General features: G+C 36.3%; 1 protein-coding gene across 2 annotated transcripts in view; it reads left to right on the top strand.

Annotated features, from left to right (window-relative positions):
* Positions 1-25,337, top strand: part of EPM2A (EPM2A glucan phosphatase, laforin) — a 106,605-nt gene that overhangs the window by 46,556 nt on the left and 34,712 nt on the right. For both annotated transcript variants that reach the window (XM_079939477.1, XM_079939478.1), the window contains exon 2: positions 11,513-11,687. In XM_079939477.1, coding sequence (XP_079795603.1) covers positions 11,513-11,687 — 175 coding nt within the window. The remainder of the gene's footprint in view (positions 1-11,512; positions 11,688-25,337) is intronic.

Genomic DNA, 25,337 nt, shown 5'->3' with positions numbered 1-25,337 from the left:
TAGCATTTGTTTTCCCCAGCTTTCCCAGGATAGCAGAAATCCTGATTTGTTTTGGTAGCAGTGGGATGAAACATTATTACTTTAATCAGTTATGGTACTCTTATTCATCTTGGCTAACAATTGGTCTAAGGATGACCGTGTTGCCTAGTTCTAGCTAATGAGATGTGAGAAGTCTTTTGGGTGAGGCTCCCAGGAAAGCTTTCGATTTCTCATGAAAAGGAACAAGGGCACTTCACTCTTCTTCATGGCTAGTGGAGTGTCAGACATTATGTTTAGAGGTCACCCTTTGAACATGGGTTGACAAGCATGACAACAAAGTCAATGTGTGAAGGATGGCAAAGCAGACATTTAGAAGGCACTTGGTATTTCACCAGTTCTGGACTGCCTGGCTTTGCACCTCTTGTTACATGAGAGATATATGTGTATTTGTTGAAGTCACTGTTAGTCAGTTTTTCTGTTGCTTGTAGTCAGATGAAGGACTCAGAGAAGCAAAATTCTTTATCAACGCTTTCTTATACACGTGTAGTTTATGGCTTTGGTAAATTTTAAGATAATCTACCTAATTGACACTTTTCTTTTTACAGCCTATATGTCTCATTAAAAAGGTTTTAATCTGGCTTATCAGTTTCAGAAACAATTTAGTCTTTAAAACTGTTTGACCACTTTATTCAATTAGCTGTTCATTTCTAGTTTCTTTTCAGTAACTAGAGCAGTGCCTCTGTGATGTTTACATCAGCTGTATCTCTATACTATCAAAAAAATATTTTTGCCGTGGAAGAAACCAAAGCATGAAGCAGAGATGGTTTTCACATCAGATCTAGATCAGCTCAAGGGAATGTCTCATTAAACCATTTAGTCCACATTCTAGAAAATCATAATTGAAGAGAGATTTCATGCCAAAGCATTTACTTACTATAAAACTACTAAAATGCCTGTCTGCTGCGTGAGCTGGGTTAGGATGGGGTTAAATGTAAAATAATCCTCAATGTTCTTCAGAGTTCCTGGGATAAATATGACTATTTTATGTTCTTTGCATCCAAATGTTGGACACTTGAGATATGGCTACTAGGGAAGGTATTGCCTTCTGCCTCAGCATTATTTGACTTAAAGTACACAAAGATAGGTGACATGAGAGCTTTTGTCGTGGGCTTCACAGTATGTCAAATGAAGTAGTGAAATTTGGTTAGAGGAATTTGCTTCATATAGTGAGTCTAATATTAATATAGATGCTTTATTTTTATAGTGTGACTTGGATTTGTGTTCAGACAATGAAACACAATGAAATTTCTAGTCAATTCTGAGAGTGCTATGGAGAGAAAAATTGACCTGACAATTTAACAACAGAAGTCTAGACACTATTATAAAAATTATTTAAATGACAGTAGGAAAATCAACAGTAAAAATTATTAGAGAAATCAAATAAAAATACATTAAACACATGAATAAACACCTCTGCATGTGACTATAGAAAGTAAACGCAGTATGTAGAAATATATCCAATTAGCAGAGATGGAGCATTTTAATATTCCCATCTTGTTTAATCCCTTGAGTCACGGCATTATTAGCTACCAAAAGATTTGATCACTTCAAATCAGGTGGTCAAATCTTTTGGCTTCTCTCTAGATTATCATCACATTGAATGAATTATTAATAATTCAGTCTTGATGCTTTGAGTAAGCCTATTAAGAACAATCTAAGTTTCAGATTTTCTCTAAAAATTATATAAAAAAGAGAGCTGTTATTGTATTTAATTTTAAATGGAAGCATAATTGCCTGGTCATGACATTTTGGGGATGTTTTTAAAGAGAATCTTCAATCTCTGAGATGCTTCCCATTTTAAGATGTGTGTATCCTCATGAATCACTAATTAATGTAAATTGTCTGCAATAAAAAAAGTCTGACTTCCTAAATAATGGTTAGAAAAGTGGTAATTCTCTTCTTTGCTTTTCCAAGTCATGAAATCCAGTTGTTTTACAGTGCTTGCTTTAGAATTTGGTAAGTAATATGAACTCCCTATGAGTCCATATTATGTTGTCACTTTACCCACTGAAGTAAACATTTGTTCTTGTTATCTGTTTTCTTCTTCGAACCATACTCATGCATACATTGTTGTGCTCTTTGTTATGTATCTAAAGCATCCTCTGTTGTCATCACAGTTTGAGACCCATCCCCTTTACCACAAAACTTTTCTCAGTAGATGTAGCTCATACTGATACTCTATTTTAGTCTTCTATATCCATGTACACACCGCAAATCTATCATAGTTTCCTAGTGAGCCAATTACTCCTTAAAATAAATCTCAACATAGCATTCCAGTCATCATACACTGAAAAATGTCATTGGAGATGCAGCTTATTTGCAGTCCTTGAACAGTCTGCTCATGTATCAGTGTCCTGAGTAGTTTCAAAATTATTTTCACCATTTAGTTTAGTTTTGTTTCATTCACTAATTGCTTTGTGTAACCTTTGTCTAATCAACAATAGTCAATTCATTGTGACAATCATGTTTTAAATTTCATTTGTCTACCTCAGTTTACCACAGGACTGGATATACAACAAGCTCTCAATAATACTTGGATATTAACTGGATTAAATTCTAGAATATTTCACATATATGAGTGCATTAGTCTGTTCAGACTGCTATAACAAAATACCGTAGACTGGGTGCCTTAAATTACAGAAATTAATTTTCTCACAGTTCTGAAAGTTAGAAGTTCCAGGTCAGGGGGCCAGCAGATTTGGTTTCCGGTGAGGACTCTTTTCCTGGCTTGCAGATGGCTGCCTTCTCACTGTGTCCTTTCCTCTTTGCCTGCATGGAGAGAAAGATCTCTGGTTTCTCTTCCCCTTCTTATAAGGACACCAGTCCTATTGGTTTAGGGCCCCACCCTTATGATCTCATTTAACTTGAATTCCCTCCCTAACAGCCCTATATCCAGCTACAGGCACATTGGGGATTAGAGCTTCAACACATAAATTTTGGGGGTACATAATTTAGTTCATAACAATGAGATATTAAATTATTAGTAAATCTTTAAGAAAAGAACTATTGAATTTTGCTTTTCCCATAACCATTTTAAAATTATATTTCTTCAACCTAGCTTGATCTAAGCCTCCACTTCACCTATATCTTCTTATAATCATGGAAATTTTCCCTTCTAATGTTTTCTGCTCTTTATGGTTTGGCAGGTGTTTAGTTTTTTTTTTTTTAATTCTTAGCTGGAACTGATCAAGCCTCTATGGGGAGTTTTACCTAAAAGATCCCCTCTGGAGACTTGGTAGAGAGTGAACCCAAGGCTAAGCTTTATTAATCACTCCTGCTGTTCCTGTTTTCCGCACACCTCAAGCTCACCTTTGAGAGAACCAACACATCACACCTGCCTACTAAACAACCATCTCAGGGACTTTTGTCGTCTCATAGCATTTGAAGAATATGTGAATCGTTTTAAGTCTGATTATTAATGAGAGCAAGTGAGGCCAGACCTATTATGTACAAAGCTTGGAGACCCCTGACTTGTGGTTCTATCAAGCAATTGTCTAAATTTCGACTGAAAGGGTTAGACAGTGTACAGATTTACAGAAAGGATGATGCTTACGTATCACATTTCAACTTGCTATTCCATAAAAATAATGATCACCAATAATAATCAGTTTTTTACCTTGAAAGACAGTCACACACACATATACATATTTGCATGCATGCACGCACACACACACACACGCGCACGCGCGCGCGCGCGCGCGCACACACACACACACACACACACACCCTGAGTCAGATGTTTGATTCGTTACCGTAATCATCCTGTCACATTTGATGTTTTCCTTTCTGGTCCTCCAAACTCTAGCCTCCTTAACAATAATATTTTCTTATCTATTGTAGAAAAACCTTATTATCTCTAAATCTAGTTCCTATTTTCATCATTGCTAAGAGTCTTTGTAGTCATTATAATTATTTTAAACCAAAACTCTTGGAGCTCTTTCCTGAATTTGTTGGATTGTTTTGTATTGGATTTTTCCTAGGAGTTATTTTAGCTTTAACTCTTGGCATGGCACTCGACTATATACACCTCCTATTATTTTAATGCAATATTATGATATAGAAACTGGACTTTTGTCTACATACCTACCTGAGTTAGTATAGAATTTTTTTCATACCCACAGGTAGTCATTGATTTCCTAATTTTCATTAGCCAAATTTCATTTTTTTACCATTAGCATGAAGTGTTGTCTACTTAACTCTTTGCATTTAAGGGTTTTGCGTTCCTATAATCAAATGAGATAAAAATCTTGTAAATCAAAATATTCTTCCTAAATCTTGTATTATTTATTATTTTCTTATTAGCTTTCCTTGTTTTCTTTCTTAAAATTTTATTTATTTATTTATTTTTTTGCGGTACACAGGCCTCTCACTGTTGTGGCCTCTCCCGTTGTGGAGCACAGGCTCCAGAAGCGCAGGCTCAGCGGCCATGGCTCACGGGCCCAGCCACTCTGCAGCATGTGGGATCTTCCCGGACCGGGGCACGAATCTGTGTCCCCTGCATCGGCAGGTGGACTCTCAACCACTGCGCCACCAGGGAAGCCCCTTAAAATTTTATTTTGTTGTGTGTGTACAGATTCTGAAAGCTTGTAAAGACTGTATAATTACGTAAGTTAGATTTTAACTGTGGTCTTCCTCCTTATGACATCTATATATCTAAATATCTATACATCTATATATCTATGTATATCTATCTAAGTCCCTGTTCCTATAGATTGGGGAGGATGGAACCCTCTCTAAGATGCCTGTGTAGGAGGGAAGGTTTAAATCCTCCTGTAAGGATTTACATTTGCTTTCCTGCTTCTGCTTAGCAGATAAAGCTTCTTGTTGCCCTGTTATACATCATCAACACAGGCAAGAAATTGAGTTTTTAAATAAATTTTCATTAATGGACTATCCTCTCTGTCTCTCCACGCAAGAAATTTGTGTGTGAATGCAGTAGGTTGAATTGAAGGTTGGGTGGGAGGAGTAGAGAGGAATATTACAGACAGGCAAAAACAATTTTAAATTAAGTATTAAAATGCTTGCCTTTACCTGCTCTGGTGGTCTCATGACCAATGTGTTTGATTACTCACTTTATGTAGTTTGCCAGCTGCATCTTGCCTTCTTGCTTCTCTTTCTCCATCTCACCTTTCCTTCTCCTTCTCAATCTTCACACCATTTTTCCCCATCTTCTCCTTTGTTGATCGCACCTGTGTCCTCTATTCTATCATGCAGTTTACCTGTCTCCCATTGCTACTCCCAAACTCAGCTATTTTCTACCGTTGCATACTGCAATTTACCAAAGTGCTCAAGCAGAACAGGATCCACTCTCTTAAAGAGGCAGTTGGTTGAACAAAAAGATTTTTTGCATTTTAGTTTGTTTTGCTTTTGCCATTGGAACAGAAAATCAAAATACCAGAGTTGGTAATGATTATACCATATTTGTACAGCTTTATGCACCAATAGTTTCTGAAGTAGTAAGTAACAGATGGGGCATGAGAGAGATCTGATTTGGGTGAATTACTAGCTAAAATTAGAGATTAATGTGTTAGGTTCAAAATTGATGTTCATGTGCTGGAAATAAAAACTGCAAGGTAATTAAACTCCAAAGAGGATAGATTCAAATAAAATAATATATGCAAAATAATTCGAATTTTAATTTTAAGTAGACTACACTATCCAATAGATTTTCCTTGTCCAATATAATTTCAAGCCTTCTGAGTTTATAAAAAAAGTCATTTTTAACTTGAACTTTCAAACTTATAGAACTATTTAAAATAATGTGTTAGTCCAGATTTTTAAATTTTTGAGGTTTCTTACTTCTCTGTCTTTAATTGGAGTGGCAGAAAGCAGGCCTCTTACTCCTTCACATTTATTTGCTTTATTTTAACTTACCTAACTTGCTTCAGTGAACAAATAATACTATGGCCAAATCTGCTCTAAGGAAATAGGTGTTTATTGTTAATTAAACCAACCGTTTTCTACTTCTCTGCCAATAACACATGTTAGTTTATCCTGCCTTAGTGAGTTGTTTGTATGTTTATTTATTTTAAATTAATACTAATGAATGACTGGCAATGGGCGGCTCCAATGGAACAGATAATTCACCTCCTACAGGCTCCCTCCCCACCCCCATCCCCCCTCCAAAGAAGCCACAAAGTTACTCCTTTAACCTTGTTACAACACAGCCAACTGACTCCTTTATGAGGTAGAAGAGACCTGGAAAAGTCAACTGAACTTCTAAGCATAAATGATTACTGTGGTAGTAAACAATGTGTTATACATTGTACTCTTAGGCCAGTCCTATGGAAAAGAAAATGAGTTGGAAACTTAAAAATTCTCCAATCTATTTGGAAAAAACAGACAAACCAAGATTTATTTATTTTTTAATTAAACTTTTTATTTTGAAGTAATTGTATATTCACATGCAATTGTAAGAAATAATACAGAAAGATCCTGTGTATCTTTTACCAGTTCCCTCAATGGTAACATTTTCATCACCACAGGGATCTCCCATGTTCCTGTTTTCTAGCCTCACCTACTTTCTTCCTTCCCCAACCTCTAACCCCGGGCAACCACTAAACTGTTCTCCATCTCTATAATTTTTTTTTTCAAGAATGTTATATAAATGGCATTATACAGTATGTGGAATTGGCATTTTTTTCACTCAGCATAAGTTTTTGGAGATTCACCTAGGTTATTGCATTATCAATAGGCCATTCCTTTTTTTGGCTAAATTATGGTATCCGATGTACCACAATTTGTTAAATCATTCAATCACTAAATCTTAACATCTTAACACTTAACATCTTAACACTTTTTCTGTGTTTTGTTTTGTAGATTCCACATTTAAGTGAGATCATATAGTACTTGTCTTTCTCTGTCTTATTTATTTCATTTAGCATAATGCCTTCAAGGTCCATCCATGTTGGACTGATACTTTTGGCACCATATAGTTTCCCTCCCCATCTCTGATTTTCTTTGCTCTGAGGTTCTACTTTACATGATAATAATATAACCATTTCTGCTTTCTTTTAATTAATGTTTGCATGGTGCATTTTTTTCTATACTTTTACTTTCCACTTACCTGTATAATTTGAAGTGAGTTTCTTCTGGGCAGCAAATAGCTGGTTCACTAAAAAAAAATCTGTTCTGACAATCTCTGTATTTTAATGTGTATTTATTTAGACAGTTTACATTTAACGACATTATTGGTATGTTAGGACTTAAGTTTGCTATTTTATTTTTTGTTTCTGAGGGGGTTTTTTTCTCTCTCTGTTTCCTTTCTCTGCCTTCTTATGGCAATATGGTTCATACTTAAATATTTTTTAGAATTCCGTTTTGATTTACCTACATTATACAAACATAACTTGTCATAGTTAACTGGTTTCATCATTTTGACAGTTTAAATGAATTGGAGGAATCTTATTTCCCTCTTTATTTCTTTGCCCTTCTCCATATAACTGCCTTAAATATTTCCGCTACATCCATGTAGGGCCACATCAGAGAGCATTGTAGTTTTTATTAGAAACTCACGAGGAGAAAGAAAGTCTAGTGTATTTACCCATATTTTCTTACCGTGTTCTTCTTTCCTGATGTTCAACAGTTTCCTTTCTGTTTATAGAGATCTTCTGTTTAGCCATTTTTTTTGAGAAGCCTACTGACATTAGAATGGTTGTTTTCCTAAATTGTTATTTTTCTCTGGCTACTTTCAAGATTTTTCTTTGCATTTAGTTTTCAGAAATTTAATTATGATGTGTTGTGGCATGGATTTCTTTTTGTTTACCCTGTTTGGAGTTTGTGCAACTTCCTGAACCTGTAGATTTATGCTTATTGGCAAATTTGGAAAGTTTTGAGACATTATTTTTCTCAAATATTTTTCCACCATACCCTCTTTCTCATCTCTTTTTAGGACTCCAATTACTGGAATGTTACATCTTTTGTTATAGTCTCACAGGTCCCTAAGTCTCTGTTCTTTTTTTTTTTTTAATCTGTTTTCTCTCTGTTGCTTAGATTGGGTAATTTCTGTTGTTCTATCTTGCAGCTTGCTAATTCTTTCCTTTGTCCCCTCCATTCTGCTCTCCCCTGAAGTTATTATTTCAATTGTTAATACTGATATTTTTCAGTTCTAAAATTCCATTTAGTTCTTATTTCCATCTTCTATTTCTTTGCTGAGACTTTGTGATTTTTCATTTGTTTCAAATGTGTTCAGTGGATTGTTGAAGCTTAAAATCTTTGTCAGATAGTTCTAACATCTCTGTCATCTTGATGTTAGCATCTTTTGAGCTTTTCTTTTTTCATTCAGTTTGAGATCATTGTGATTCTTGATGTAATGAGTGACTTTGTATTGAAACCTCGATATTCTGAGTATTATATAATGAGACTGTACATCTTATCAAACCCCTTTTGGTTTAACTGGGTTCCTCTGATGCTGTTCCAGCAGGAGAGTGGGGGTACCACCTCATTACCCAGGTTCCTCACCCAATCTGCATTGAGAGCTGGAGGGATTGGACTCCTTATTACTACTGAATGGGTTGGGAGTTCCTGCTCTCTCCTATACCTGCACTGATACCTCCCTGGCTGAGAGAGATAGATGTGTCTTGTTACTTCTCCTAAAACATGTATGTGTAAAAATGAATAATTCAGAAAACTAATTCTAGGAATGAAGAATTCTTAGGAAGTCAATGTTACATACATACTTTTGCTTGAACAGTGTAATTTATGTATATTTGAGCTCCTTGATAATTAAATTTATTTAAGTTACAACATTTAAATTGTTGTAAGCCTCTTATACTGAACAGTAGGAGCCATAGATATTATTCTTTTATTACTAAAAAGTAATATCTTCCCTTTGTAGCAAATCCAATGGATTCAAAATAGTTGAAAGTAGTCCTTCCATCCCAATTACATTCTTCCGATGTAACTACTGTTAACAGTCAGACATGCATCCATCAAGTTTTTAGTCTATGTTTACAGTTTCAATCATGCTCCCCCACCTCATTTACTCACTTCTAGTTTTCCTCTCCAGCTTCTCTTTCTGTGCCTCCTTTGTAAGCTCATCCCTCTGTCCAGCTTTTAAATGTTGAGATGCTTTTAAACTTGGTTCTAGAAGGCTTTTCTTCTCAATCAATATTGTTTTTCGGGGCTTCCCTGGTGGCGGAGAGGTTAAGAATCCTCCTGCCAATGCAGGGGACATGAGTTTAAGCCCTGGTCCGGGAAGATCCCACATGACACGGAGCAACTAAGCCCGTGCACCACAACTACTGAGCCTGCGCTGTAGAGCCCGTGAGCCAAAACTACTGAAGCCCGCACACCTAGAGCCCGTGATCTGCAACAAGAGAAGCCACCGCAGTGAGAAGCCCATGCACCGCAACGAAGAGTAGTCCCCGCTTGCCGCAACTAGAGAAAAGCCCTTGCGCAGCAATGAACACCTAACACGGCCAAAAATAAATGAATAAATAAAAATTAAAAATAAAAGAATGTATAAAGTATTGTTTTTCTTTGTGACTCACCTATATCCTTGTCTCAATTACCATCTATACTTAGATGACTCATAAACTTATTTTTCTAGTTTAGATCTCTGGTCTGAGTGTCAAATCAGTAACTCTAACTCTCTACTTGACATCTCCTTTTGTATCTAAATAGCACTTCAAGCCCCAAATGCCAAAACCAGATTGATGATCTTTCCTTGCAACTCTTCCAGATTTCACATCTCAGTGACCGGTACCACGATATATTGAGTTGTATTTGCCAGAAGCCTAGGAGTCATTATTGGTTCCCTTTTTTCTTCACCTCCCATATCAAATTAATCACCAAGTCCTGTGGCTTTTCCCTGCTGAATCTCCCCACTCCTTTCCATTTCTACATCCAAGCTTTTACCATCTCTTTCCTGGGTTAATGCAGTATTTTCCTAAATGAACTTTCTATTTCTAATCTCATTGTGCTTGAATTAATATTTTACTCTATAACCAGAGAGATATTTTCAAAATAAAAATGTGGTCATGTCACCTGTCTGCTTAAAATATTTTAATGTTTCATTGCTCTTATGGGAAATACCTAAATCTTTAACATGACTTAGTATAATGCCTGTCATATAGTGAACATTCAAATAAATATTTGTGGAAAATGTATAGATGAACTTACGTAGTTTACAGTATTGCTATTAAAATAGTATTGCCACACACACGTATGCATCTATGTATCTTTCTTTAATCTTATATTTCTGTTGGATATACTTCTAGAACTGAAATTGCTAGTATAGTTTGATTTTCATCTATTAAATATCAAGGTTAATAGGGCAGTTACAAGGTGTAGTGCCTTGTAGCCATCAAGAGAAAAAGAGGAGTCTGAGCTGGGAAGATCAGTGATGATGTACTAAAGGAGCCATCCTGTACCTTCTATCTGATGGAAGGGAGTTACATTCTAAAGAAATGCCCAATGACTTAAGGATTTTTTAAAAGAGATTTTATGCCAAATAACCTTAGGTAAAATGTTTTGTAAGATAGAGCAAGGAACGAATGAGTCGAATTTTCATATTCATAATAAATGTGACTTTTCCCGTTTTATTTTGCTTACATGTTTTTCTTATAAATGACAATATATGGAAATTAGGTAATTTAAGGAAAAGAATTATTTGAAATGGGGTGGTCACATAAGGGCTAATAAAACTAATGTACAAATTACAATTTTCATAGAAAGAAGAGGTCTGTCTACTAGTGTAGTTGATACTGGGGAGAACTGTGATATCGGCAAGTAGTGTTTTCAGAGACATGTTCTTCTGTCTCTGCCTCTTTTGCTCCACTCACTGGAAAGAGGATGTGTGTCTTGGTGCTTGTGAAGTAGGCGGAAAACAGCATGAAGGTGTCAGGTGCCTGAAAGTTGGGGTCTAGGGGTATCAGTTTACTGATAGCTCTGCACTTATTAGTTCTGTGACCCTGGACAAGCTAGTTAATCTTTGTGATACTTAGTTTTCCCATTTGAAGATAATACTAACCACTGATTTACATGCAAACTGGATTGGATGTGATATTTGTTTTATTATTTATTAATGTGTTTTTTAAAATTGATTGCTTAAGCTGATACTGCAACACTTTATTACTGATTTTAGTCATAAAGTTGCATACCAGGAAGATAAAAGTATGCAGCTCAGGGACATTAATGGCTTTAAAAACCCTTTTCAGCAGCTTATCAGGCTACAAAATGACTCACAACAGGCTCTTAAGGCACTGAAAGGTCCCAAGAAATTCTGAGTTAATATGCTTTTGGAAATATTCATGTATTCAAAGGGAGCATAGGGCTCTGTGAAATTCACAAGTAACTACACATTGTTACTGTGTTCCCTATTACTCTAGTCTATTTTTGTTTATACTGAAATCTGTAGATTATGCAGCTTTGTATTTATTTTCATCTTACTATTAATTTTGCATCAGCAACTGTGGCTGTTTAAGCAAAACATTGATGTAATTGCTTTGTTTGTCATTTCTTCTTGTTCTAGGCAATGGGCCTCACCACGACCGTTGCTGTATTTATAATGAAAACAACTTGGTGGATGGTGTTTACTGTCTCCCAATAGGACACTGGATTGAGGCCACTGGGCACACCAATGAGATGAAGCACACAACAGACTTCTATTTTAATATTGCAGGCCACCAAGCCATGCATTATTCAAGGTAAAAATAGTGCCATGTTTATAAGCATAGAAGTAGGACAAGGGTAGCATTAGGACAATGGAAGTATTCACTGTGTGTAAAACTGCAGTATCTCCCTTTGGAGGGTTATATAGGCCTGCAGTGCTTTGAGGAGGTAAATTACAGTGAATTACTGTGTGAGATTTTCTGGTTCTAGATGTGAAGGATCCTTTTTATAGAATTCTTTTATTAAGTATACACCCTGGCATCAACATATTTTGACCAGACAGTACTTTACCAATCTTTGTACTTACATAGTGGATTAAAAATAAAAACCAGACTAAAATATCATAAATCAGCATTTGTATCTTTTATGCGACAGACCAGCTGTGAAACAAAAATTGCTGTCTCTTTATAAAATATTATCCAAATAAACATATGTGAAAATCTAGACATAAAACTAGATAGGATGTGATCATCTGCTCTATTACTGGGAGGGCTAAAAAGTGCCTTCGGTTTTTTAAGTAAAAATAAAAGAAACATTTTTCATTTTCACCAAGAACTTTATTGAACGACGTATTCACCCTTTTTTTCCACTACCTTCTGCCATTTTTCAGGCAACTTCATAATTCCATCTTCCCAAAACTTTTTATCTTTTTGAGCAAAGAACTGTTCCAGGTGCATTTTACAATCTTCCAGGGAATTGAAATTTTTTCCATTAAGAGAATTTTGTAAAGACCAAACTAAATGGAAATCCAAAGGTGCAATGTCTGGTGAATACGGCGGATGAATCAGAACTTCCCAGCCAAGCTGTAACAGTTTTTGCCTGGTCATCAAAGAAACACGCGGTCTTGCATTATCCTGATGGAAGATTACGCACTTTTGACTGTTGACTAATTCTGGACACTTTTCATCAAGTGCCGCTTTCAGTTGGTCTAATTGGGAGCAGTACTTGTTGGAATTAATCGTTTGGTTTTCTGGAAGGAGCTCATAATAGAGGACTCCCTTCCAATCCCACCATATATACAACATCACCTACTTTGGATGAAGACCGGCCTTTAGTGTAGTTGGTGGTGGTTCATTTCGCTTGCCCCACAATCTCTTCCGTTCCACATTCTTGTACAGTATCCACTTTTCATCGCCCGTCACAATTTGTTTTAAAAACGGAATGTTTTCATTATATTTCAGTACAGAATTGCATGAGGAAATATGGTCAAGAAGGTATTTTTGCTTAACTTTAATATGTGGAACCCAAACATCAAAGCGATTCCCATAACCAAGCTGGTGCAAATGATTTTCAACGCTTGATTTGGATATTTTGAGTATGTTGGCTATCTGCCGCATGGTATAGCGTTGATTGTTCTCAATTATTGTTTCAATTTGATCGCTATCAACTTCAGCTGGTCTACCCGACCGTGGAACATTGTCCAGTGAGAAATCTCCAGCACGAAACTTCGCAAACCACTTTTGACACATTCAGTCAGTCACAGCACTTTCTCCATATACTGCACAAATCTTTTTGTGCATTTCAGTTGCGTTTTTCCCTTTCTTGAAATAATAAAGCATAATATGCCGAAAATATTGCTTTTTTCTTTCATCTTCAATATTAAAATGGCTACACAAAAATTCACCAATTTTGATGTCTTTTTTAAAAATTCATGCTGATATGACAGCTGTTACGTAGAATCTAACAAAATTGTTTCGAATGAAGTTAAAGACAACTAAGCACTACTAGGGCCATCTTACGGAAAAAAACGAAGGAACCTTTTGACCCACCCAGTATTTATTAATAGATTTATTTTTATTTGTCTATTTAATTATTATACCAACAATATGTGCCAAAATACAAGTTCAAACACCAAAGAGGATGCTAAATGAAAAGTAAGGTTCAATATACTTTCCTTCATTCCCACTCACCAGAAGTGATTATTTTTAACCATTTTATGGTTAGTTTTTCTGGAGCTTAAATCCAAGTCTTAAATAATATGCATATACTTTATTTGTTAATATGTCAATTTAAAAATAGCTTTTGATTCCCCTCTATGACATGAGAGAAATTTAGCTCACTTATCTTTTCTCCCCACTTCCAATCCCTACCAAGCTCATGAAAAAAATCTTTTGTTATTTAGCTTCATAAAAATTCTATTTCTTCACTCGTACGTTTTTGACAGTGCCCCTTGATTTCCTACTGTGTAAGATAAGAGATTTACTGCCCCTATATCTTCATCCACATCTACTTCCACCCATTAACTCCTGTTTTTCATTACTTTTACATTTCCAAGGGTTATAGAACTTAGATTTAATTTAGCAAATATAAGTGAGTCTTTCATACTCAAGGTGTACGTGTGCATGTTTGATGAATCTAGTAGATCTACAAGCTTTATTAGGAAGAGAAGTCTGCCACTCGCCCTGCCTCCGCACCTCCTCTCATTTGGTCTGTCCACAGGCAACCGCTTTCACATCTTTAAGCTGATTATTTGCTAATTACTTTCAGTTAAATGATAAATAATATGATTATATTACTGCTTCTTGATTTTAGTTTTTGGTATTATTTATTGATTTCACACCTGAAAAATGAAAATGTAGCTCTTTTTTCTTCCCCTTCCCCCACAAACTTCAGTGACATCCTTCTGTTGTTCAATCCTCCCAACATAGTTATGCCATCATTCTGATGAGATTGGTATGCCCCATGTTTATTTGTATGCCTGTGTAAATTCCGTTTAACACCCCCTAACTGTTCACACATGTCTAAGTCTTCTTTGAAGAATGTATAGCTTTCTGGTTTGCTGCTGAGTAGTTGAAGCCTTTATGGCTCCTAACCCTTTATGTTTGAGCTGAGTTTCCCTCCCCCCACTCTGGAGAAGCTGTCAGAATCTTCATTTTCAATATTATGAAATTTCATAATGGAATGTCTTGATGTGGTTACTTTTTTTGCATTTTGCTAACCTCTCAGTGAGTAGATTTTTTAATTCTGTAAATTCTGCAAATTCTGCAATTTCAAATGTTTAAAGGCAAATTACTCGAATTATTTCTTTGATGATTTATTTCCCTTTCTGGACCTCCTATTATTTAGATATTGGAAACTCGGTCTGAGTATTTTATATGTTGCATATCTTTGGGGTTTTTTTTTTTTTCTCTCCTTTCTAACAGATTTTCTCAACTTACTTAATCATCCATCACACTATTTAGTTTTTTTTCCCCCAATTAATTAATTTATTTATATTTGGCTGTGTTGGGTCTTCGTTGCTGTGCGAGGGCTTTCTCCAGTTGCGATGAGCAGGGGCCACTCTTGATCGCGGTGCGCGGGCCTCTCACTGTCGTGGCCTCTTCCGTTGCGGAGCACAGGCTCCAGACGCGCAGGCTCAGTAGTTGTGGCACACGGGCTTAGTTGCTCCGCGGCATGTGGGATCTTCCCAGACCAGGGCACGAACCCGTGTCCCCTGCATTGGCAGGCAGATTCTTAACTACTGCACCACCAGGGAAGCCCTACTATTTAGTTTTTTATTGTTGCTATCATTTTTGTTTTCTGGGAACTCTTCATTTAATTATCTGAGTGTCTTCCAGTCCAGAGACTTGTTTAACCTTCCCCAGAGAATAAACCTCCAGTCTTTTGTCAGGACTGGGGAGGGAAAGTGTCCCAGCTGAGGAGAGTGGGAAGATGAATCTAAGGGTCTGGCTGCGTTCTAAACAGACTTGCCAGTTTTCCTTATTCTTTTCACCCACATCCAGAAGTACCTGGAAATCCCAGTTTCTGAGCCTGTTGGGGATTCTGTAGTGTAATTCCAGACAGTTCTCAGCTTTCTCCACTGTTGGCCTTAGGACTTAGTTTTTCTCAGTCTGCTAAATTTTTCAGTAATCAACCAATTGCTTTATAGTTTCCACAATTTTTTTTTGTTATCTTTGCTCCTGTTCTCTCTTTCTTGGGTTTTTATGTATTTAATTTTCTACAAAATCTCTTTATGCTTGTTTTAAAGGGATTTGGTGAAAGTTAGATGTGTGAAATCAAATTTTCTGCAATAAAATTAAAGTGAAATAAAGTATTAAAAGTGTCTAACATAAAACTTCGTAAAGCGTAGCTCAATAAGTAGTAAATACATTCTTTATTTCTAACATTTAGTTTGTATTCTGTTACTCTGACCCAGATAAGATTCTACCATGTTAGCATGAGATTTTAAAAATCAACGTGTACTTCCATATTCAGCCTATACTTGGTATCAGACTACATCTTCCTCTTCAATAGATTTTTTTATGCAAAAGAATGAATGTTTGCATTAAAGACACAGATAACTAATTTAATTAGACTTTAGTGGAAAGGGACTGTATCTTCTGTATCTTGAAAAGGCTTATTGCCACTTAAACACATTTCAAGAGCCATAAATTAGACTTTATGAAAGGCACACTTATATTCTTATAAAAATATTACAGTTTAGAAAATGTATTATAAAAGCTCATTTATTGTTTGCAGCCTCTTTGGCTTATAAAGAAAAGATATACAGTCATTTTCAAACCTCAAAATTATTTTATACACTGTAGAACAATACTTTCACACATTTTTGATACTGTTTTGTCTAGCACATTTTCCAAATGAATGGGATTAATTACTTTTGAGAAAGAGTGAGGAACTTGGTGCCAGCCCAGCCCTCTCATTTACTACAGAGCAACCTTGGGACAATCCTGTAACAGTTCTGAATTTCAGTTTCCTGGTTTGCAAAGTGAGTTAGTTAAACTAGATGAATACTGAAGTCAGTTCTGGAAATAATCAAGGATTAAAGTTAATTTAAAAAGCTAAGCCTTATTCAACATTTTGCCAATACATTATATTGACTTAACAGTGACTATACTCCGTATCAGCTTCTTTGGTTTCAGGTTCAGCCGTCAAATGCCTGCAATCCAGTGCTGCCTCTAGGTGGCACTTTCCTTCATTTTTGCAGCCCAGGACATACATTCAGTCCAACACTACAGAAATATTTGGAAATATACATACGTTATAGTCATTTTACAATTAATCCCTAATAAGTATGTAAATACTTATTATAAAATGATATTTTACATTGCTTATATTCATAATCAAATTTTGACAGGAGATCTCTTTTGGACTAAATACAGAAAAATCACAAAATTCTGTGTGCAGCAGGACCTAATTACATTGTCCTGCTTCTGTAATTCACAATCAAGAAATTACTGGCCAAAGGACGAATCTAATTTCAGTTGTTATTTGCATCTGATTGAATGATTTGAGATTTTTCTAAACAGTAAAACCAAGATTATAATTGTTCATCCTACTAGGAAAGGAAAACAGCATAATCTTCCTTCTTACTGAGTTCTTCTGATCGGGCAATGATTTTTATTGAGTATTAACTGAGTGTGTGAGATTTCCTTGAAGAGTTCCTTTTCCCTAAATAAATAATGCTGTTCATATTTTATGAGGTCAACTTAATTGATGGATGTCCCCTTTTTCATATGATTAAAATACATTTTTTTTTTTGCGGTACACGGGCCTCTTACTGTTGCGGCCTCTCCCATTGCGGAGCACAGGCTCCGGACGCGCAGGCTCAGCGGCCATGGCTCACGGGCCCAGCCGCTCCGCGGCATGTGGGATCTTCCCGGACCGGGGCACGAACCCGTGTCCCCTGCATCGGCAGGCGTACTCTCAACCACTGCGCCACCAGGGAAGCCCTAAAATACATATTTTTATATAAAACATTTAAATGTATTAAAATAGATTATATATTCTATATTATGTATAGTTACATTGGGATGATTTATTTTCAGTATCATGTAAAAAATTAGTGATAGATATTAGCATCCTAATGGTAATATGAACTAATTGTAAACATACCCCTTAATTCTTGTTTCTTAGAAGTTATTTAAAACATATTTGCTAAAGTTTATGGAGAAGTCAGTTTTTGCTGATAGTGCTGTTGTGGGTTCAGTATGATTATAAAAGAAGCAGCTGGATTCTTTGCTGCCTTTATATTATCAACAGCATTGTTATTTACATTATGATTGAAATGTCTCTGTCAGGCCAGTGAGAGAGAAGCTTGATTAAAGGAGAGAACTTGGTTGTTAGATCTCAGATTGTGTCTATAGGAATGGTAGTAGGAAAAAGGGAATATTCTATCATATAAGTTAAGCAATTTGGATTCCTAAGTCATTATGTGGGGAAAACTTGGCAATTTTACTATAAAAATATGAATTTTTACTACAAAAGAGAGCAGAGAAACAAGGAAATTTAGGATAGGGGAAGGTAATTTATAAGGTGGGTGCTGTTAAAGAATGTTTGGATGTTAATGACAATGATGTCATAGAGTGGAGAAAAATTAATGATTAAGAGGAGAAAGGAGAGAGTCATAGGGGCAAAATCTTTTTGTAAACAAGAGTGATCTGAATGCAGGAGAACAAAGAGTTCATCCATGGTCCTTGAGGAAGCAGAGAACTGGCATGGGTGCAGGTATGTCAGTGAAGAATTGGCATGGGTGCAGGTATGTCAGTGAAGTAGTGAGGGCATGTGGAAGTTCAGTTTCTGATTTCTTCTCTCATTTTTTTTTTTTAACCATCTTTATTGGAGTATAATTGCTCTACAATGGTGTGTTAGTTTCTGCTTTATAACAAAGTGAATCAGCCATACATAAACATATATCCCCATGTCTCCTCCCTCTTGCATCTCCCTCCCACCCTCCCTATCCCACCCCTCTAGGTGGTCACAAAACACCGAGCTGATCTCCCTGTGCTACTTGGCTGCTTCCCACTAGCTATCGATTTTACATTTGGTAGTGTATATATGTCCATACCACTCTCTCCCTTCGTCCCAGCTTACCCTTCCCCCTCCCCGCGTCCTCAAGTCCATTCTCTACGTCTGCGTCTTTCTGATTTCTTCTCTTTTCTCCATGAAATAGGAAGCAAGGTCATCAGATGAGAGTGAGAAGAGAGAAGAATTTTAGGTTTGAATGAGATATATAGACTGGGTAGCTAATGGAATGTGAATGTACTGACTCATGAATTTTTATTTTTACAAGACTCTCCCAGTTCCAATATTACAGTGACTATGACAAACAAAGAAGTTATTGTCTCATTTTAAATGAGTACAGAAGACGGACAGAATATTTTTGACAGTTTTCTGTGTGACTCTAGCCAGATCAGAAAGAAGTCTAAGTAATATGCTAAAATGGAGGCTTTGTAGATTAGGAATTATATGACATATTTTTCAGAGCTAGAATTAACTTTATTATGCTGGCCATTATGGAAGGTCCACTTCTGGAAGAACAATGGATCTATTTATATTGGAGTCAGTGAACACATTGGGGAATGCTCCTTTCTTATTTTCAAGGGGTTGGTATATTTCTATCACTTTGCCAATCCCTGTGATCATTTAAATTGACTGAAAATGATTAGTTTCTTAGAACATAGTCTCATCTTTGGTTGAACAGAATGCAAAGATTATGAAACCCGTGGAGGAGGGGTCAGTGAAGAAAGAGTAGTGAAAATGCATATGTTACATACCAAATAAGATAATCAGTTTTCCTGTTGACTATTTCTATATCGTAAAGGTCCTGTAATGACTTGTACGTTCACGGACGTTTTTTGAAAAGCAAGATCTTTATTTTCATGCTTTGATACATTGTGAATTGCCTTTCTCAACCTTCTTTCTCAAAGTTAATTTTTTTCTTTGAATGTCTTGTAGACTTATCGTTCTTGATAAATGAATCAATAATTTAATTGATTAGCATATGTAAATGCTAAGTGTTTCACCACGTAGTTGATAAATACTCTGAAAAAAAGTACTGGGTGTAGCAACACACACACACACACACACACACACACACACACACACACACACACACACACACACACACACACACACTGGTAACACCTACTTTGCAGGCTCTCCAGTTTATAAGGAAAGGATTGTTTTCTACCCGCAGCCCAGAGTGCTGGGTGGGGCACAACTCTCAGATTCAGGCTAATGAAAGCAGGGGGTAGATTTTAGGTGTTGTCTGAGGATTCTGTTGGGCAAGTAAAACCTTAATAATGCTTTATAACCCTGAGCTACTTCTGACTATGAGAGAAAAGGCATCCTACACAGTATCCCCTCCTGTTGTAGAGAAGCAAAATGGGAATCAACTCTACAAGGTCCTGCTCTGAGGTCACGACAGCTGACCCCATTCTCAGACTCTCCTCCACGTGCCTCTGTTTCCTCCTCCTGAAATGGGGGCTCTGTTTTCTTCTACCATCGCGTTCTGCCATCAACTTCTGATCCAAATACACATCTGAACGCAAATAAATGACAAAAAATTCCTGCTTATTTTCACGAATCAACGTTTAAAGTTTAGATAGTCTGTATAAGTCAAAATAAATTGAATTAATTATAAGAAGTACCTAAAAACGTTTTCTCTCCCCAAAACGTTTTCTCTCCCCCAGCACCTTTATGCCATTTTTTGGAAATTGCTATTTATTCAGGCATCAACTTACCTCATTATCCTTCCTCACCATATAATCTTAAGTTGTAGTATTAATTGCTTGTCTCATTTTCCCTTTTCCTAGATTGCAGATCCTGTCCCAACACCCCTTTCTTCTAAAAGATTCATTTGTTTGGGTTGTTTTGTTTTACTCCAGCAATTATTATTAATCTTCTTAATTTAATCACTGGCATTTCCATTGCTACGCCCTCTCCTCAGACATGTTACCCCCCTGCCCCATTATGAATAGGCTTATTAATGGTAGAGGAAGACATTTTATGAGAGGATCTTCCAGTATAAACTACATCACATTGTTTTTCTGCTGCTACTCCAGCTTAGTTACAGTTGGTGTGACTCCTCATGCTAAGTTCTATATATAACGATATATAACGATATATAAAATCCCAAAGCTCAAAGAGACATTTTTGCATTAAACAGGAAGTCACCAGAGAATTTACATAAATCGTGACCTCCCCAAGGATCTAAGAGTTTGTTTCCAGACTTTTATTTTTCAGTCTAGTTTTAGGAGGGAAGAGAAACAAACCTAAAGCCAAAATTAATGACTAATCAGGAATGAAAATTAAGCATCTCAAAAATGATAGAGAGAAGCATGATCAATTTGTTACAAAATAATAGGTTTATACAACTTTTTAAGGACCCATTTTGTTGTGCAAAGTGAAATAGATCTATATCTATACAGCTACTTGTATGTTTGTAGTTGCTTCTTCATCATATCCTAGAAAAATTAGAAAGAAAAAAGGAGGGAGATGGAGAAGAAAGTGGGAAGAATGAAGGAACATAGACTTGGCCACTTGTCACTTAGCTATTCTATGATAACAGGGGGAACCATGGATTATTTTCTTAGTCCCATTTCCTTCCTTCACCCTGTCCCTTTAAAGTTCACCTTGATTAATCTGTTGTTTCTGACGTTACCAGAGGTTTGAAAATAGGGCCTCTTCTGTGTCTCATTGCTTTTAGCCACGACAGTGAGTTTTTATTACTTCAGATCTTTAAAAACAAAAAAAACAAAGCTCAGGGATGCAGTGAAAGTGAAAGAACCATTCTGAGAGGGGTCAGCAATGCATTGATCAAGGATCTGCAGTCATCACCATAGCTATTTACAGTTGCTGGGGTTTTGAGAGCTGTCCTTTAATTCAGGATATTCAAATAATATATTGTTAATTAAGTCAAGATGGAGTAAAAAGGATGATAAAAATGGTATCACAGAAGTGGAAAATACATGTAAGTAATCGATTATAGAAATAGATTTGAACATCAGAACACCAACTTTCAGAATGCCCTTTTCATGAGACTAACATTCTCTACTTTAAAAAAACCCAGCAACCTCAAAAGCTGAATTTAGAAGTACCATTTTGATTGTATACCATGTGCCCAGTACTGTGTTAGGTACTGTTAAAAATTTTCAACTTAAATAATAATGAAATGATGTGGTATTTGTTTATATCACAAAAGTGTTCTTCCCTTTGTGAAAGGATTCTCTTGCTTTAGATAGTAGACAGTATCAGGATAGAGCTAATGGGAAAGGATCACTCCTTGGCCTGAACTAATAATAGGAATGTTTTTGTTTTGGCCTCTGCCACTATGACTAAGAAAAATTAATTACAGGGAAACAACCCCAAAACTGTGAATAGTAATTAACCAGCTAACTCACATTTCAAAGTTAAGTGATGAGAAGTTTAGACTCTGAAATTCATGGCCCTGGTGAGCTGCAGATTGCAGGAGGGCAGTTATAAATTTTTTGGTACAAATGCACCTTTGTCTATTAGGTTTTGCCCTTATTCTTTGCCACCTTTCCTATTTCTCTACCGTTTTCTGTATTTCCAGTCTACTCCTCTCCTACCCCCACTTCCCTTTTATTCCCCACTGTCTCTTACACTGTACCTGTTTCCCTGTTGGTCCTTTACCCTCTGTCTTTTCCTGTCCCCTTTTTTCTTATCTTAACGTCCTTGTTCCATTCCTTCATTTTTGTCTTGATACTTTATTAACTGACCAAAATATGGAATTGAAGTCCATGTCTAAACAAATATTTAAAACATTTAGTATTTTCTGTTCTTAATGTGGTAATCAGCTGACTTTGGTCTGTCTCCATTCATTTATTCAACTATTTATCGAGTGCCTACTTTTTGCCAGATGCCAGATACTGGGGGTACAAAGTTAAACACGACCTAGTGTCTCTCCTTCAGAAGCTAATAGTCCCACAGTAGAGACAAAACAAATATGTATTACTGTGAAAACCTTAATCCAATTAATTTAGTTCTTTTCTGAGATTTTTCACCCTATTTTCTTTAAGTGGCTTTGAGTGAATCAAGGTCTTGAATTTCTGCTGAAATCTCTCCACGTGTAAAATGTGACTTTGCTTACAAAACTTAGTTAATATTTAATTCTCAGGAACAGGCTTTTTTAATAAAGGGAGAGACCATGATGCTTAACATTTTATGAAGTAAGGAAATTAATAAAAGTGTTATTTACCTCACATTCTTATTCTCTCACCCTAATAAAATCTTTTAAATAATTATTCTGTTGAAGTACAGAAAAAGCCTTCCGGGTAAAGTACAGCACTGTCTTAAAATTGGGCTTTAGATTTTTATCACTATTCAAAATAAATTTTCATAGAGGCTTGGGTCCAGGACCTTTTCTGTGCACAACTCCAGAATATATGATTCATATAGTAGTTTACATGAATCCCCTCTCCACCCACCCTGCTACCACTCACTCTCTGCAGTGCAAAGCCTGCCTTGCTACGTGTGGTGGTCCTGGTTGGGTAATAATTTTAGACAGTACACACAAATCTATGTGGTGGGCATTATAATTTTTTGGATTGACATATACTTAAAAACTTTATAGTATGTTTTGGACCCAGATGTAATAACTTCTAAGAAATTACCTATGTTAAACTATTTAGTTTGCAAGTCAATTGACTGATATTCCATCACATTTCCTAAGGGACTCTGAGTGAGTTAAGGCCTATTGTTGCCAAATCAAACTTGGGTCCACTTGCCCACACGCAGTAAAGCCAACCTACTGATAGCGGGTTGTGGTGAAAGAAAGTACAGCATTTACTGCAGGGTGTCCTATAAGGAGTCCGGGATAGCTAGTACTCAAAAAGCCCGAACTACCAGATGGGTTTTAGCAAAGCGTTTTTAAAGGCCAGGCAAGGGAAGGAAGTTCCAGGGTATGATCAGCTCCCGCACAATCCTCTGATTGGTTGATGGTGAGGTAAAGTAAAAGGCCAGATAAGTCGTTGCAAATATTTCCTGGTTCCCGCCATACTGCAGAGGGGATGTGTTAATTTCTTCCACTTGGGGGGCTTTAGCATCTGTAAAACTACCCGGGAAATGTGCATCTGATACTGTTATCTCCGTACTTCAGAGAGGAGCTAAAGCAGAGGGTGGGAGTGGGGGTGGCCTGTCCCGGGAAGGCCCATAACATCCTGGTTGGTTACACTTCATGTTATATAATCTTCGCGTATGTCCAGTTTCACAGTGATGGGGTTTAGTATACGCTTCTCCAAATATGGCACCTTAGGATATCAAATATTTTAAGCTGAAGGAATTTGAGAAACAGCATGTATCTGAGCTTCTCCTAAAGCAGGTATCAAGACCTTTGTGTGAATTGTGCCCTCCCTATACCCCTACACCTGGAGGAAAGGAGCGTCCTTGTCTCTGAAGACTGAGAGGAATCCAAATGCACATACCTTGCTAGTTTCCTCCAGTTCCCCACCCTTAGCTCACATCCTTTTGTTCTATTACATTTTCCCACTACTCTCCACTCTTCATCAAACCTAGTATAAAAATGCTCAGGTTTAACCACTTCTTCAGGTCTTCGTGTCCCTGTGAAGGCTCCTGTGTCTTGTAAATTTTATATTAAATAAGTATATATTAATATAAATAAATTTGTATGCTTTTCTCATGTTAATCTTTTATGAGTTTGACTTATAGAGCTCCAGTCAGAGAACCTAGAAGGGTATTAGAAAAAGAATTTATTCCTCCCCTGCAACAGTCTGAAAAATCTTCCTAGAATTTGCGTAGGGAAAAGTATCTAAGCCTAGAAACAAATATTTCTAAACACTACTTGAAAATGGAGATTAAAAAATTATATGAAGGCCCCTAATGTACTGGGAAGATTAAGAGTTGACATTAATTTAATTAAAAATCAAAGCCACTTTTAGATTTTGAATTTAGAAAACCATTATGGCTTTTCACTACATTAACTTATAAAAGGCAAAGTAGATTTTTCTACATATATGGGTTTTTGAAATAGCCTTATAAGGCATGTGTCATCCCAGAGTAGATTTATTGCTTAATTATGAAATGAATTTTCGTGAAAACAACATAACTTTCATCTGGAATTCGGGGAACTATGCCATTACAGAAAAAGTTGTATTTTAAATGAAAAAGAATAGGAAAGTCCTCTTCTAGGCTTAGAAGTAAAAGTAAGGAAGAACTAACTCTCTGACTGAAACTATCTCAGAGTTCTAGTAATTGTAATGAGAAGGAGAAATAATGAGTTTAGGAGCAAAATCCATCTATTGTATTGTAAATGGTGAATCCAAACTAACAGATCTTCAGTAAAAATAAGAAGCCCATAAATTTAAAAAATGCTGTGGGCTAGTACGGAACAGGTCAGTCATTTAACGGAGCATATCTGTAAATAAAATGCAAAATAAAGAGACAGTAAAGTATGACTGCATGCTTGGACAGCTGCCGACAGTATTTACTATGCAATTTTGGCTTAACGTAGTGACTAATTTCTTCAGCTTATTTAAAGATGTTTGTCTTAGGCTGCTCTCTTGCTAATTCAAATAGCTTTTTTGGGGAAATCAAGATAGCAAATATAGAGTGCACATAAAGGTCGCTAGTGTACTAAGAAAAATTAAGAAAATGAAGTTTTATTCCAGACAGTCAAAGGAACAAACATAGTCTTATGATATACTAAGCTGATGGGAATTTGGTATTATCAGTTTAGGACAAAGTTGAAGGGCAGTCCCATGAGATACATCACCTGAGTGACTGTATGTCTGAGTTCAGCAGACTCTGGGAAGAGGGATTGTAAATCTTCTGCTATTTTAAGAGTGAAATGATAGTCTTTTGATTAGAGCATGAAATTGGCCCTTAAAATGAACTTGAAAATCTTAGCAAAAGGCTGCTTCATGTTCCTAAAATTCTAATTAAAACCTGCCTTGTAGTAGCTTGAGGCCCCAACTGACCAAAAAGAT

Source organism: Stenella coeruleoalba (genome assembly GCF_951394435.1).
Source record: "Stenella coeruleoalba genome assembly, chromosome: 12".
Taxonomy (NCBI): domain Eukaryota; kingdom Metazoa; phylum Chordata; class Mammalia; order Artiodactyla; family Delphinidae; genus Stenella; species Stenella coeruleoalba.
This window is presented reverse-complemented; position numbering and strand designations above follow the sequence as displayed.